Source organism: Hyla sarda, chromosome 6, assembly GCF_029499605.1.
Source record: "Hyla sarda isolate aHylSar1 chromosome 6, aHylSar1.hap1, whole genome shotgun sequence".
Classification (NCBI taxonomy): domain Eukaryota; kingdom Metazoa; phylum Chordata; class Amphibia; order Anura; family Hylidae; genus Hyla; species Hyla sarda.
This window is the reverse complement of record NC_079194.1, coordinates 257,238,978-257,256,223: the sequence shown is the minus strand read 5'-3', so window position 1 is coordinate 257,256,223 and position 17,246 is coordinate 257,238,978. Positions and strand designations below refer to the sequence as shown.

General features: G+C 46.4%; 1 protein-coding gene across 1 annotated transcript in view; it reads right to left on the bottom strand.

Annotated features, from left to right (window-relative positions):
• PPP2R5B (protein phosphatase 2 regulatory subunit B'beta) overlaps window positions 1-16,611 on the bottom strand; it is a 163,388-nt gene extending 146,777 nt beyond the window's left edge. Inside the window, exons 1-2 of the mRNA XM_056527052.1 lie at window positions 15,618-16,611; window positions 14,480-14,821 (exon numbers count right to left, since the gene is read on the bottom strand). Coding sequence (XP_056383027.1) covers window positions 14,480-14,672 — 193 coding nt within the window. The 5' untranslated portion in view covers window positions 14,673-14,821; window positions 15,618-16,611. The remainder of the gene's footprint in view (window positions 1-14,479; window positions 14,822-15,617) is intronic.
• Between the last annotated feature and the right edge of the window lie 635 nt (window positions 16,612-17,246).

Sequence of the window (17,246 nt, the reverse complement as noted above, 5' to 3'; positions counted from 1 at the left end):
TGTTATGCAACAGCTGGAGGCAACCTGTTTGGAAAACACTTTTATATCTATCTATCTATCTATCTCATATATCTATCTAACTATCTCATATCTATCTATAAAAACAGAGGTGAACTGCAGTACAAAAAATGGGGCGAAGTCAAGTAGCTTTAGTCAATTCCAAAATAGAAATGTTTTAGCTCCCCATTTGGCCTTTTTCATGCTTGAATAAGGCCGCATGGGCAGCTGAAACATTGCTATCTTGGAATGGAATAAAGCTACTTGACTTCGCCCCATTATGTGTACTGCAGTTCACCTCTGTCTTTGTGGATACCTGAAGGCTCTTGACCTGGGCTACAATACTGCTTGCACCAACCTTCTACTCTGATGTGCCGCTCACCCTGGACTGTTATCTATCCATCTATATATCTATCTATCTATCTCATGATATAGATATGATATAGTATAGATATGATATAGTATAGATATGAGATAGATACATATGATATAATCTATCTAGAGATAGTGGGTAGAGCAGCACTTCAGGGATGTGGTGCACGCAGCCTAGGCTCAGGTCAGAAGCCACAGACACATCCAGAAACAAAGAATAGCCGCAGCACTCCAATATGCATAGAAAAAATGGTAGCTTTATTGCATATGAACACACAGGTATCTATCTATCTATCTGAAATCTATCTCCCTGCCTGCCTCTTACCCCAGGTCTCCCACCTAACACCCCTACCCCTGTGCCCCTACTCACTTAGACGCCGGGACGGTCTGTGGGTCCTTTACAATCAGCACAGGGGCTGCTGCTTCAGGCTACTATGTACTGAGGGTTACCTAACTGGGGTAACTATCTATTGGAGGCATGACCTACCTGGGGGCACTATTTACTGGAGGTACTAACTACTGGGGGCACTACCAACTTATGGGACTACCTACTAAGGGCATTACCTACCTGGGGGAAACTTTTTTACTGTGGGCATTAATTGCTAGGGGCATTACCTACCTGGGAGAATTACCTACTACCTACTGGAGGCGTTACCTATCTGGGGGCACTACCTACTGGGGCATTACCTATTACATACCTACTGGGGGCATTAACTACAACCTATCTGGGGGCATGACCTACTGCCTACCTACTGGGACATTACTTACCTGGGGGCATTACTGGGGCATTATCGACCTACTGTGGGTGGGAGAGTGGTTCTAACTTATAGGGGATTTCCTACCTACCTACTGGGACCACTACTTAATAGGGGAGGGGAAATAACCTACCCACCACCACCTTATCCCCCTACCCTTTCCCCAACACACTTAACTGCTTCCTTATACTATGCATTCATTCATTCATTCATTATTTGGGGCACTTAGGGTAGGAAACATGTGAGAAACGTGCTGAAAAGTGCGAAGCCTAATATGTTTGTTGTCTGGCAGATTCTGTGGAGATGAGTCATGGTTGGAAGAAGACTTCATGATGGTCTGAACAAAACAGAGAAGTAAAGGAAAGAACAACTCCAAGAAGACACCTCCTGTGAGTCAGAAGATGTAACTGCACTGTAATCACTTATACGGTCTGCAGAGGGTGTGTAGTGCCCAGGTCATTACTATGTGGGCTTTGTATGGGGGGGGGGGTATATTGGTGTTACGCCTAGCGCTCCGGGTCCCCGCTCCTCCCCGGAGCGCTCACGGCGTCTTTCTCCCTGCAGCTCCCCGGTCGGTCCCGCTGACCGGGAGCGCTGCACTGTCATGGCCGTTGGGGATGCGATTCGCACAGCGGGACGCGCCCGCTCGCGAATCGCATCCCAGGTCACTTACCCGTTCCCGTCCCCTGCTGTCATGTGCTGGCGCGCGCGGCTCCGCTCTCTAGGGCGCGCACGCGCCAGCTCCCTGAGACTTAAAGGGCCAGTGCACCAATGATTGGTGCCTGGCCCAATTAGTTTAATTGGCTTCCACCTGGTCCCTGACTATATCTGACCTCCTCCCATGCACTCCCTTGCCGGATCTTGTTGCCCTTGTGCCTAGTGAAAGCGTATTGTGTGTCTAAAGCCTGTGTACCAGAACTTCTGCTATCCACCCTGACTACGAACCTTGCCGCCTGCCCCCGACCTTCTGCTACGTCCGACCTTGCTTCTGTCTACTCCCTTGTACCTCGCCTATCTTCAGCAGTCAGAGAGGTTGAGCCGTTGCTAGTGGATACGACCTGGTCACTACCGCCGCAGCAAGACCATCCCGCTTTGCGGCGGGCTCTGGTGAAAACCAGTAGTGACTTAGAACCGATCCACTAGCACGGTCCACGCCAATCCCTCTCTGGCACAGAGGATCCACTACCTGCCAGCCGGCATCGTGACAGTAGATCCGGCCATGGATCCCGCTGACGTCCCTCTGCCTTATATCTCTGATATCACCACGGTGGTCGCCCAGCAATCCCGACAGATCGCCCATCTAACCCACCAGCTGTCGGAAGTATTCACCATTGTGCAGCAACTTCAGTCGCAACTTCAGCAGCAATCATCTCCTCCGCCAGCTCCTGCACCCCTTCCGCAGCGAGTGGCCACTCCTAGCCTCCGCCTGTCCTTGCCGGACAAATTTAATGGGGACTCTAAGTTTTGCCGTGGCTTTCTTTCGCAATGTTCTCTGCACTTGGAGATGATGTCGGACCAGTTTCCTACTGAAAGGTCTAAGGTGGCTTTCGTAGTCAGCCTTCTGTCTGGAAAAGCTCTGTCATGGGCCACACCGCTCTGGGACCGCAATGACCCCGTCACTGCCTCTGTACACTCCTTCTTCTCGGAAATTCGAAGTGTCTTTGAGGAACCTGCCCGAGCCTCTTCTGCTGAGACTGCCCTGCTGAACCTGGTCCAGGGTAATTCTTCCGTTGGCGAGTACGCCATACAATTCCGTACTCTTGCTTCTGAACTTTCCTGGAATAATGAGGCCCTCTGCGCGACCTTTAAAAAAGGCCTATCCAGCAACATTAAAGATGTTCTGGCCGCACGAGAAACTCCTGCTAACCTGCATGAACTCATTCATCTAGCCACGCGCATTGACATGCGTTTTTCTGAGAGACATCAAGAGCTCCGCCAGGAAAAAGACTTAGATCTCTGGACACCTCTCCCACAGTCTCCACTGCAATCTGCGCCTAGGCCTCCCGCCGAGGAAGCCATGCAAGTGGATCGGTCTCGCCTGACCCTGGAAGAGAGGAATCGCCGTAAGGAAGAGAATCTTTGTCTGTACTGTGCCAGTACCGAACATTTTTTGGTGGATTGCCCTATCCGTCCTCCACGTCTGGGAGGCAGTCACCGGACAAAAAAAAGGGGAGACCTAAGGGGGGGGGTACTGTTACGCCTAGCGCTCCGGGTCCCCGCTCCTCCCCGGAGCGCTCACGGCGTCTTTCTCCCTGCAGCTCCCCGGTCGGTCCCGCTGACCGGGAGCGCTGCACTGTCATGGCCGTTGGGGATGCGATTCGCACAGCGGGACGCGCCCGCTCGCGAATCGCATCCCAGGTCATTTACCCGTTCCCGTCCCCTGCTGTCATGTGCTGGCGCGCGCGGCTCCGCTCTCTAGGGCGCGCACGCGCCAGCTCCCTGAGACTTAAAGGGCCAGTGCACCAATGATTGGTGCCTGGCCCAATTAGTTTAATTGGCTTCCACCTGGTCCCTGACTATATCTGACCTCCTCCCATGCACTCCCTTGCCGGATCTTGTTGCCCTTGTGCCTAGTGAAAGCGTATTGTGTGTCTAAAGCCTGTGTACCAGAACTTCTGCTATCCACCCTGACTACGAACCTTGCCGCCTGCCCCCGACCTTCTGCTACGTCCGACCTTGCTTCTGTCTACTCCCTTGTACCTCGCCTATCTTCAGCAGTCAGAGAGGTTGAGCCGTTGCTAGTGGATACGACCTGGTCACTACCGCCGCAGCAAGACCATCCCGCTTTGCGGCGGGCTCTGGTGAAAACCAGTAGTGACTTAGAACCGATCCACTAGCACGGTCCACGCCAATCCCTCTCTGGCACAGAGGATCCACTACCTGCCAGCCGGCATCGTGACAATTGGTCTATGTTCAGTGGTTTTATTTCATTCACTATGTGGTGGTAATCGTAGTGGTCATGGTGTAGTAGTATTATTTTCACTTTTATACTGGTATTATCATTGGTAATATTGGTCTCCGTATACAGGATTTGGTCAGTAACAGTATGATGGTAATATACATCCAAAAAGCAAAATCACAGCACAACTCCAAGGATCCAGTCTTTCAAATCAGGGCTGAAATTTTATTGTACCATGTAACAAACAGTATGATGTTTCGGCATACAATACCTTTATCAAGTATTGATAACGTCGATGTCCGGCATTAACTATTTAGATGCGGCGATCAAAGTTGATCACCGCGTTTAAAGTGAAAGTGAAAGCTTCCCAGCTGCTCAGTCGGGCTGATCGGGACCATCGCGGTAAAAGTACGATGTCCCGATCAGCTAGAACACAACAGGAGGGTGCCATGCCTGCCTCCTGGGTGTCCGATCGGCGACTGATTGCTCCAAGCCTGAAATCCAGGCTTGAGCAATCAACCGCCGATAACACTGATCAATGCATTGTAATGCAAAGGCATTGATCAGTGTATTGAATCAATGTACTGCAGGTTAGGCCCCTTTCACACTATAAAATTCATCCGTTAAAACATCCGTTAGAAACATCCGTTAGAAAAGCCTTAATAACGGATGTTAAACGTACGTTCCAAAATCCCATTCAAGTCTATGGGATTTTTTGATTATCCGTTATGACCCGTTATAGCCCGTCATGAATAACGGACGTTATTTGTGACGGAAGACGGAATTATCAGAATTAGGGTTATTTAGTTTAGACAAAAGAAGGTTGATCCAGGGATTTATTCTGATGCCATATTTGGAGTCGGGAAGGAATTTTTTACCTCTAGTATGAGGGTTTTTTGCCTTTCTCTGTATTAACTCAGTAGGGACTCATTAGGGATATAGGTTGAACGTGATGGACTCTGGTCTTTTTTCAACCTTATGAACTATGTTACTATGTTACTATGCACTAATTTTTCTTCCGTCACAAGAGACGGGTAAATTAATGGCCGTTATTTTTAACATTGAAGTCTATGGCAAACGGATGAGCCTTTATGTCATCCGTTTGCACCTGGTTTATAATATCCGTTATTTCTTCTGAGCATGCTCAGAAGAGGTGACATCAGCAGACTCCTGCAGTGCTGAGGGACTACTACTCCCATCATGGAACAGACTTCATTCGGGAGTCTGCAGACAGCTGGGGAGACAACATTAGTGTTTGTACTACAACCTCATCACGGAACAGTCAGGGATTGATCGCATCGGGCTTCACTTCTGAGACCCAATGCGATCAGAAGATATTAAGCAGGGGAGCTGGTGGCATGCTGCACAACCCTGCGATGTATCAGGGTGTTTTAACTTTCATTTTTAAATCCCCCGCGGGGAGCCCTGAATGGCCGGTACCGAGGAGCCAATCAGGGCTCCCAGCAGAAGATTTAAATATGAAAACTGTGAGTAGCAGGGGGGGGGGGGGGGGGGAGACATATAGCCTATATATCTAGCCCACCCACAGCGCAATAATAAAGATATGACCCCCTCCAGCGCATTTATAAATATATATCCCCCGCCAGCGCATTAAATATATATTCCCCACCGGCGCATTAATAAATGTATACTCCCCGCCGGCGCAAGTAACCCCCGCAGTGCATGTATAATGTACTGTCGCAGGCTGCCATCTATATACATTTGCCGGCGCTGCACTATGAATGAAAGGTGTTTCTATTAGCAGCGCATAGTGCCGGCTGCCGGCACTATATGTGCTGCTAATTTTAATATAACTTTCATTCATAGCGCAGCGCCGGCAAATGTATATTGAAGCGCTGGGGGGTGCACACATATAGCGTTATCTGCCCCCCACGGCGCTTCTATATACATATGCCAGCTCTGTGCTAGGAATGAAAAGTATTTCTATCAGCAGCATCGGACCGGCCGATGCTGCTGCTACAATGCTTTTCATTCAAAGAGCAGCCCGGCATATGTATATAGATGGCAGCCTGTGACAGTACATTATACATGCACTGCGGGGGGTTACTTGTGCTCGTGGGGGGTATACATTTATTAATGCGCTGGCGGGGGATATATATTTAATGCGCCGGCGGGGGGTATACATTTATTAATGCGCTGTGGGAGGCTAGATATATAGGCTATATGTCCCCCCTGCAGGGCTATATATCTTGCCCCCCACAGCGCTGGGGATTTAAAAATGAAAGTTAAAACACACTGATACATCACAGGGTTGCGCAGCATACCGCCCGCTCCCCTGCTTAATATCTTCTGATCGCATCGGGTCTCAGAAGTGAGACCCGGTGCGATCAATCCCTCAGCCCCTGTACTACAACCCCCATCATGGAACAGACTCTGTTCCATGATGTACCCCCATCACAACTAGTTTTGCGCACGTAGGTGCTTCCTCTGGCTCGCACTGTGGGGGAACTCTGCTGCTCCTAATGTGGAGGGAACACTGCCAACCTAATGTGGGAAGAACTATGCTGCACCTAATGTGGGGGGGGCACTGCCAACCTAATGTGGGGAGAACTATGCTGCACCTAATGTGGGGGGGGGGGGCACTGCTAACCTAATGTGGAGGGAACACTGCCAACCTAATGTGGGGAAAACTATGCTGCACCTAATGTGGGGGGGGGGGGGGGCACTGCTAATCTAATGTGGAGGGAACACTGCCAACCTAATGTGGGGAGAACTATGCTGCACCTAATGTGAGGGGAACACTGCCTACCTAATGTGGGGAGAACTCTGCTGCACCTAATGTGGGGGGAACACTGCCTACCTAATGTGGGGGGAACTCTGCTGCACCTAATGTGGGGGGAACTCTGCTGCACCTAATGTGGGGGGAACACTACCAACCTAATGTGGGGAGAACTATGCTGCCCCTAATGTGGGGGGAACACTGCCAACCTAATGTGGAGAGAACTATGCTGCACCTAATGTGGGGGGAACACTGCCTACCTAATGTGGGGAAAACTATGCTGCACCTAATGTGGGGGGGGGGGGCACTGCTAACCTAATGTGGAGGGAACACTGCCAACCTAATGTGGGGAGAACTATGCTGCACCTAATGTGAGGGGAACACTGCCTACCTAATGTGGGGAGAACTCTGCTGCACCTAATGTGGGGGGAACACTGCCTACCTAATGTGGGGGGAACTCTGCTGCACCTAATGTGGGGGGAACTCTGCTGCACCTAATGTGGGGGGAACACTACCAACCTAATGTGGGGAGAACTATGCTGCCCCTAATGTGGGGGGAACACTGCCAACCTAATGTGGAGAGAACTATGCTGCACCTAATGTGGGGGGAACACTGCCTACCTAATGTGGGGAGAACTATGTTGCACCTAAAGTGGGGGGAACACTGCCTACCTAATGTGGGGAGAACTATGCTGCACCTAATGTAGGGGGAACTCTGCTGCACCTAATGTGGAGGGAACTCTGCTGCACCTAATGTGGGGGAAACACTGCCAACCTAATGTGGGGAGAACTATGCTGCACCTAATGGGGGGGGGGGGGAACACTGCCTACCTAATGTGGGGAGAACTATGCTGCACCTAAAGTGGGGGGAACACTGCCTACCTAATGTGGGGAGAACTATGCTGCGCCTAATGTGGGGGGAACACTGCTGCACCTAATGTGGGGGGAACTCTGCTGCACCTAATGTGGGGGGAACTCTGCTGCATCTAATGTGGGGGGGAACTCAGCTGCACCTAATGTGGGGGAACTCTGCTGCGCCTAATGTGGGGGGGAACTCTGCTGCGCCTAATGTGGGGGGTACTCTGCTGCACCTAATGTGGGGGGAAATCTGCTGCACCTGGGGGCCTCGTATCGACATTCGCTCACGTCGCGCTCCCAGAATTCAAGGGCCGGCGTTACTACATCCTGACCCCGGCCCTAGAGCGTGACGTGCGTGAACATAAAGGGTGGGGGGGGGGCCTCCATGTCCATTTTGCTTGGGGCCCCCAAATTCCTTCAAACGGCCCTGGTTACAGAGCAGCCTGCAGTGATTAGATGAAGATACTCAGGAAGCTGAGACATTCAGAGTGTGTGTGTGTGGGGGGGCTTGCCCTCTCCAAAGCACATGATGAAAAACTCAGCAACGGAAAGAAGGTATTTGTGAGAGAAATATAGGTGTTAGACACAAAAAAAGTTATATGTACATGTGGCATATGATAGGTACTCTTTAAGTATCAAAATGACCAATATAAATAATATATGGAGAAAAACTGTTTTAGGTAAAACTCCCTTAAGACAAGTGGGCACTCCCTCCATCTAGAGGAAATAAAAAAGATTTAGACTCCAGGGGGAGAAGCCTTCTTTAACATATAAAAATATGAATTTATGGAAAACAAATATTACAGGGGTAGTCCTAAGTACTAAACTTATCGGGATGAGTTAGGAACCTGTATGAGGCCAGGTCCGTGCGCTGAACCAAACTCTTCAGTGCTCTGGCCCCCACCCTTGGAGATGAGCGTGGTGGCCTGCTAAGCCAATCACCAGCTAAGACAGGAACCCCATGCTAACACGGTAAAATTATTTTTAAAATGTGTGCTGCGCCACTTTTTCAACCAATCTGGCACAGTCTACACAAAAAAAGGCAAATTCAGTTTTAAATAATCCCCCTAAAATCTGTAATATATGTAATATATATATACATACACACGGGGGCGGACTGACACCACTCAGGTCCCCCAGACAAATAAAGCAAGGGCCCCCAGCAAGACTCTACCCCTGGCCCCACCCACCTCTGCCCCGCCCCTATTCACACCTAGTATGTACATGAATATTTGCCATAGAATAGGGGGTTGCAGTGCGCTTGAGGCTATGGTGTACTTTGAGGGATGGCAATGCAAATCACCTTAACTACACCAAGCGCTTAAAAACACTGAACTATCCTCCTCCTTTTTATGCCAACTTGGGATCTCTGTCTGTGATACCCAGTCCAACTTGGCTCCAGCCTGCACTTACCTTAAAGGGGTACTCCGGTGGAAAAAAAATTTTTTTAAATCAACTGGTGCCAGAAAGTGAAACAGATTTGTAAATTACTTCTAATAAAAAATCTTAATCCTTCCAGTACTTATTAGCGGCTGCATACTACAGAGGAAATTCTTTTCTTTTTGGATTTCTTTTCTGTCACGACCACAGTGCTCTCTGCTGACACCTCTGTCCATTTTAGGAAATGTCCAGAGCAGCATATGTTTGCTATGGGGAATTTCTCCTGCTTTGGACAGTTCCTAACATAGACAGAGGTGTCAGCAGAGAGAACCGTGGTCGTGACAGAAGAGAAATCCAACAAGAAAAGAATTTCCTCTGTAGTATAAAGCTGTTAAACAGTACTGGAAGGATTAAGATTTTTTGTTAGAAGTAATTTACAAATCTGTTTAACTTTCTAGCATTAGTTGATTTAAAAAAAGAAAAAAAAAGTTTTTCACCTGAGTATCTGCCTTTCACCGCTCACTACATGATGGCACAGTCAGATATATAACTCATGTCTCTGACTGTGCCATCATATAGTGAGCGGTGAAAGGCAGGTAAAAAAAATAGCAACTGGTCCATTTATAAGCCACACACTTTACCTTTTTGCCCCCTGCTTGGGTGAGGCTGAGGCCTCTTAGATTTATTACAGAAATAGCACAGCAGCACAGAGTATTTCTGGAGGGCGCCATAGTGAGGCAGACTGTCTGCTTCACTACAGTTCCTGCCAGAAATACTCTGTGCTGCTGGGAAGACTACTCCATCTTCTATCTGCCTTTCACCGCCCCCTACATGATGGCACAGTCAGAGATATTTTATATTTCACACATAACTTATATGCCAGACTGTGCCATCATGTAGGGAGCAGTGAAAGGCAGGTAGAAGATACATACAACTATACAATTCATAAGCCACCCACCTGGCCAGGCTACCCTGTTTTGTGTCCATGCAGCTGTCGACTGAGAAGGCCGACAGAGAGATCAGGGCACTTCTTCAGGAGTGCTGTATACACTGAGGACCACCTGGGCTCTGTAAACTGAGGACAAGCAGGGCTCTGTGCACTGAGGACAAGCAGGGCTCTGTACACTGAGCACAAGCAGGGCTCTGTACACTGAGCACAAGCAGGGCTCTGTGCATTGAGGACAAGCAGGGCTCTGTACACTGAGGACAAGCAGGGCTCTGTCGTTGAGGACAAGCAGGGCTCTGTACACTGAGGACAAGCAGGGCCCTGTACACTGAGGACAAGCAGGGCTCTGTACCTGAGGACAAGCAGGGCTCTGTAGACTGAGGACAAGCAGGGCCCTGTACACTGAGGACAAGCAGGGCCCTGTACCTGAGGACAAGCAGGGCTCCGTACACTAAGGACAAGCAGGGCGGGCATTCTGAGGACAAACTAGGCTCCGTACACTGAGGACAGGCAGGGTGGGCACACCGGTCTTCGACGGCGGTGACAGCAGGGAACCCACCGTGCGGCGTAACTTAAGCACCTCTCCCAGGCAGCCGCTGCTACAGTGGCTGTCTGGAAGCGGAATGTAATTAATAGCTCCGGGCCCAGCCCCTGGCAGCCGCGGCTGGCCCGGCTATTCAAAAAAAAAAAAAAATATATATATATATATATATATATTTTTTTTTTTAAAGATTTCATATGACAGGCGGCAGACAGCAGGCCCTTTTCCCGGTCGGGCCTTCGGACAACGTCCGAATGGACTGGCCGGTCAGTCCGGCTCTGTATATAACAATGGATCTATCTATATATCAGTGTGTATGTTGGTCCATCTATCTGCTGAATTTCTGCACACATCTCTGGGCAGAAATTCAGCAGTGTGAATGGGCCCTTACATCTATTCATCCGTCTATGCCAAGCAGCCATTTATGAGAAAAAAATCATCTCTCCCTGAAGAAAATCTAATATAGCATAGACTGTATGACGCGGATTGTGTTTTATTTCATTTCCTGAGTGGCTTGATAATGATTTGCTGACAGCAGAAAGAAATGAGAGTAAGATGAGCCTAGAACAATACACAGGGGGAAAGGTGAATGGAAAGAAGGGGGGATAGTGGGATTCAGAGTCTGAGAAAGAGCATAGAGATGGGTTGGTTTGACAGGAGAGAAAATGTAGATGAGACAGATATTTATTAGATGGAGATAAAGGGAAAGTAAAAGATGAGAGACAGTATATAACAAGCAGCAATGGAGAGAGACTGGAATATACAAAGCAGAATTACGAGACATACGGCAGAAACAGATACACATGGGAGAAAGCCTACAGAGACTGTAACCAAGGACACCCACAGAGCGCTTCTGTCACCATATGCCTCACTCACAAAACTATCTAAGCTCTATCCGGGTGCCAAGAACATGTTAAAAAATAGCATAACACATTGAATAATGACCAGAAGCACAAATAATGTATTGAATGACACATATTCAGGCAGCTTGCTATATGGTATATCTAAGAGTATCTTTAATGTGGGCGTGTAGGCTTTACAGAATGTTATAATGACATTGAGTTAGCTGTTGGGTTAACAATATATTGTGATACCTTCCTTTATTTTAGAGGAAATGCTAAAAATAAAAATTTGGAATTGTAATACACCCTCTATATTGCCATATAAATGGGTTTCCCCTTCAACGCACTTGCTGTGAAGATGACACCAACACAGTTCAGCAGTTAAAGGGGTTCTCCACCATAAGGTGATTTTAGTATGTACCTGGCAGACAGTAATGGACATGCTTAGGAAGGATCTGTGCTTGTCTTGGGGATAAATGGCTGTGTTGTGAGATTACCATAATACTGTGGCTAGCTTTTTGTGAACTGGTATTTCCTGTTTGAGTTTTTCTTTTTTGACTACAAATCCCATAATTCCATTTTCCTCCCTCCCACACATCAGCCACCCCACCCATTGAAACTTAAATGAGCTGCATCCATTCAAAAGACCTGTGGTTTTCAATCAGGGTGCCTACAGCTGTTGTATTAGTTGCAGATTGATCTCTCTCCCACCAAGTGATCCCTCCACCCATTGAAGCACACAGGCTCCCTGTCATCAGCTGAGTCATAAGCGCTGGTCACGTGAGCGCTTCTGCCTACTGAGCGCTCACGTGACAAACACTTATGAATATTTAAATCCAGCCGGCGGGCCCGCCTCTAGAGCACAAGTCAGCGCTGAAAGAGGGGGACCTTCAGAGGATTGGGGTTCCGGACTGAAGGTAGGTATATTAGTCCTGCATCGGTCTCCTGTTCACCCGCACTATAATCCTGAGTATCGGGTTATAGTGCGGGTGAACTGGTGACCGTTTTCCTTTAAACCAACCAGTCAAAATACCCCTTTTAAATATCCAATTTAACTACCCTTGTAACCTATCTCTTTAAAGGGAATGTGATCAGTTTCATACAGAGAAATTATAACAAAAGAAGTTGTCCAGAAATGGGTTTTTGAGCCACCTGGACAGTCGAAGCTGGCATCTCCCTGCTATGCTAAGTTTCATTGAAAGATCTCTAAAGACTGAATTCCTTTACTGGCGTTGTATTCAACAACTTCAATTAAAAATGTGTGAATGTGTAAATACACCCTTAAGAGATGTTAAAGCATAAATGAGCCCAGATCATTGTTAAAGCTACACCCCTGTGCACTTAATGTACAAAATAAGGGCAACAAAATAAGAATCAGTGACAGTCACCAACAGCTATACTTTCTGTTGACATTTTCCAGATAGCAAAAGGAGATGTGTTCTTTATATTAATGAGTAAAAATTACCTCAAACAAATGTAATGAAAATGCACATTTTTATAATCAGTGTTAAAATAAGAACATGATTTGAATGGGAAACGAACAGCATATGCCCCCTCCCCTTCACTAAACACTGGCTAGAAAGTTTAGGAGGGTTAAATGCTCAAACCTCAGGACATTTGCCTGGTTAAGGAAAGCCCAGTAGACTCTTGGGATCTAATATGGCACTTAAGGGATTAGGAAATGAAAAATGTTTCTATATATTAATGTGCTCAGGGTGGGAGGAAAAATAAAGGAAATCTGTTACAGCTGATCCCCATTAGTGCCATTCCAACCATGTTGTTCCCCACTGTCAGTGCTTCAAGTTCCTTATCCCAGTACATAGAAAGTACCCAATGTGCAAAACGTAGGCCCCACTGGTGACCCACCTGAGCCAGGGATTGGCTGAGTGGGCATTTCCTGTGTGTCAGGATGGAGAACAGGAAGCACTGACAGCAAGGAGTGGCACTAGAAGACCGACACCAGAAGGGATCAGCAGCAGGCTGAAACATTATGCTACTCCTATGGTCATCATAGGTTACACAAAAATTAGTTTCATTATACCTCAAACTCTGTCATATATTGGGAAGGTCACAGATTCCCGTTTACTATTTACATTCTGCTTTGTTTGTCCATCATGACACAGCCAAATAACTCAAGGAAACCCCCATCCAAATACTTGTAAATGTGTATATGGTGGTGAGACGCAGCTCGTGTCTGCACTGTAAATGAAGAATGGAGACATGCTGTGCTTCATAGTATTTGCATCCGTTATTGTGCATGCACTCAGCTAAAGGAGAGGCACTAGCATGCAGTGCACATTAATATTTAACATCAGGACAGGGTGGTGTATGGAATATGCAACAATGAATGCTCTGCATTATATAAGAATATTACTGTCTGCCTAGGTAGTACACATACTGCATAGTGGATTGCATCTCCCAGAAGACTTTGTAAGAAAAGGAGAGAGAGAAATGGGAAGGATAAAGGCAGGATGGACCCAGCCTCTAGAATGGGATTTTAAAAGATGATAATGTTCTCTGTACAGTTAGAGCTATTGATCTGAGGATCAGCATCATGAAGAGTAAAAGGAGGGGCAGAGAGGATGGATGAGCAAGAAGGGGGAGAGAAGCAAGATAGATAAGGAGGGTGGCAACGTCAAATGGTCAGGAGGAAGCAAAGGCTGAAACATACACATAGACATAATGATGAAACATGGGGCTTATGGAATAAAGTCCTTTTCAGTGGGGTCTAAAACTATATAAATTGATCAAAACTATATAGAGCAGGAAAATACTGCACATAGTACAATAGTATTGACAGGTGAAATAGCTAAAAGTCCATGGACAGTATAGGCCTGCATCAGTCATAGCCTTTACACTAGACCAGGCTAGGTTATACACTGTATTAAATGCAGATGTAGCTGAGCTGGGTTTATGATTTAGCACAAATCACCATGATATCCTGTGTCATGTAAATCTAAAGCTTTACGTTAACATAAGGAGTTATTTTAACAAATGATGCAGCCCAGGATTCAGCTCTGCTACATCTGGAGATCAGATGGGTTGGGCAACCAAGGAGATTCTCCAGTAATGGCAGTCTAACATTATTCTATATCAACTGAATAAAGGACATTAAACAAATGGCAGGAGACTTTAGTAGACAGGTGTACCTTTCAAAGGAGGTAACGGTGTTAGCTCTTGTTGCTTGCTCTGGTAGCGGAACTGAGAGGAGCTGTGTGATCTTCGTTGACGGGAGCGAGGAAGAGTTCGACGAGAAAAGCCATCTACCTTGTCTGCAGCCAAGACAGGGGAAAGTCCCGGGGAGGATGGACTGGTGGGGGTAATAGGAAGCTTGGTCTCCATTAGTATGTTCAAGGCAGCAGCAGTAGGAAAATGTTGGTGGTTGTTAGCGCAGCAGAAGAGGATGGACACGCACTGGGGAACTATTAGCAATCTAGGCCCAGGTGGGTCCTAGTGGAAGCAGGATCACCCATGGGCAGCAGATGAAGCAGCTGAAAGAAGAAAATTGGGTTAACAAAACATGAACAGCATATTACAATTCAGAATATGCCAGTAAAGTTACATAATGGTATTAAGTATTTCACATGTTTATAATATCGTAGCTTACAGAGATGTGTACAAATCATGACAAAAATTATAGCTAAGTGGTTATATATATGGCAACTATGCCAAGTGATGCCCTAAACTTGGGGAAATACCTAGCCCTGAGCAATATAATCTGGTCCTGCGTATGAAGCAATATGAGATTAAAAGGCTTTGTCATGTAAGATGTCACCCAAATGTTTGAAGATACTGCAGTGAATATGCCCGTCACTTGCTATGGCACAGATTCACATGAACTGGTGTTCTCTGCACCATGTGAAAAACCTTAGGCTTAAAAAGCTCTCTTGGATCAGTCCCAGATGTTACTGCTCTACACACCTTGCAATGGTCATCCTCAAGCCCTGAACCAGAAATCCCTACTATTCACTGCAGTCAATGTCAATGTATATTAGCATATCACAGCCTTCATTTCTTCAGAGCCTGTACATTGGAAAACATAAATCTCAAACAGCAAAATACATAGAAAAATCCTACATTTAATAAAAAAGGAAATGCCTAACAAAATGGTCCAATGATGTGACATTTGTAATGATGCAATAAAATCTGCATTAGCTTAATGGGTCCTTTTTTTTTACTTGGCATGTCAGAATACATTTTCAATATGTAAATGATGATGGTAAAACATTAAATAGAAATCCTTTGTGTAATACTATCACCCCCTCCCTTCATAAGGGAACAACTTACAGCTGCAGCTTTGCCTATAGCCTTTTCCTTTAATAATTCACCTTCCCGTATGGAATCTGCATCCAGTGTCTAATGGATCAATGAAGATTAGGCCTCAAGCAGGATGAAATTCAAATTTACAGTCCAACAATATCCAAACGTCCCAAGGTAGAAACAAGTATTTTACGCCTCTCCTCGAGATCCGTAGAAGTAGGTCCTTGGAGAGCTTCAGGAATGGACACAGATGATGCCCACACAAGACAGCACCGTGCAGAATTGACACAATTCCTGATATATACGATTTGGTTCTATGTAGGAGAAAGCAATTCTCTGGTTTATGGAGTAAATACTATATCCTCAGGCTATACACAGTGGTCAGTATTCCAGAGACTGAAATCCCCTTTAGGACACAGCGTATGGACTGTGCACGATCCAGAAGAATAATATATTCAGGAAATTGATATTGGCAGCCGGTATGGTGTAATGAACCAGTGCATCCCTATTTTTTTAACAGGACTTGAGGCCTGGCGATTCTGCATTAACCCTTCAGCCACCTCTGAACCAGGGAAATCAATATGAATGAAAATCCATCTGCAAAAGCAATGTTAGGTAGAATCACCTTTTCCCTTCTGGCTTCCCTGTGGGATCAGGTGGAGAAGCATAAAATAATTCTTGCATTGCATTGAAATGAGCCCCTGCCCCGCTGGTGGGACCTGTAATTATAGAAGGAGCCGGCACAGCTGAGACCGTCTGCACTGAATAGGATCCTAGTTTTAGGTTTTCCTCCTTTATGGGATTTTGCATAGGCCCTTGTGACCCTCCTTTCCATCAACCTGTCCTTGATCCATAGAAGCCGTCTTCATGTGATATGACAGGTCTGCAGCGTCTCTGTATCCAGTTAATAGTAAAATGCAATGATTAGATAGAATTAGGAGGATTTCCCTGGTTTTCTCCTTCAACAACAGCAGCCTTGGTTTATCTCTAGCTGCAGGATCAGTACAATGACAAAACCCAAACCTATTCCTCCCCCCCCCCCCCCTGCACTTCTCCCAAAATGTCATGTGATCATGAATGAACAGGCGATTGGCCTTTTAATAATAGGGTCTGCGTCACTGCTGGGGGGTGATGTCACTTCTCTATAAAACCATTGGTTGCAGTCATGCTGGATTTAAAGAGACAGCAGCTGAATGTGCAGTTGTGCTGTGCTGCTCTATGAAGAGGGAGGAAGGAGTGTGTATAGAAAAGATACATGTATACCGTACAAATGCACGTCTGTAGGTAATATTTTGAAGTAGTAAAACACATGCGACTATTCTGAAAGCACACACGTTTTAGCACATCTATACCTGCAGGCACACAGTGAATTACACATCTTTGTTTGCATTAACGTAACTAAAATATGTACAGTGATAAAATATTACTGTTTATAATTACACTATAGTATATTTGTTTATAGTAAAAGTCTAAACTACACAATTTATTCCATCTATGCACAGCATTTTAACTGTGGGAAGGGAATTTTGGTATATATATGTCATTTTTATTGTTTTTTGATCCCAGCATGTTTTTAGGTCTCTATATGAGTCCGGATTACTGTCAAAATGTATTCTGACGCACACAATGATGTACATTGCACATGGCCATAGAGTT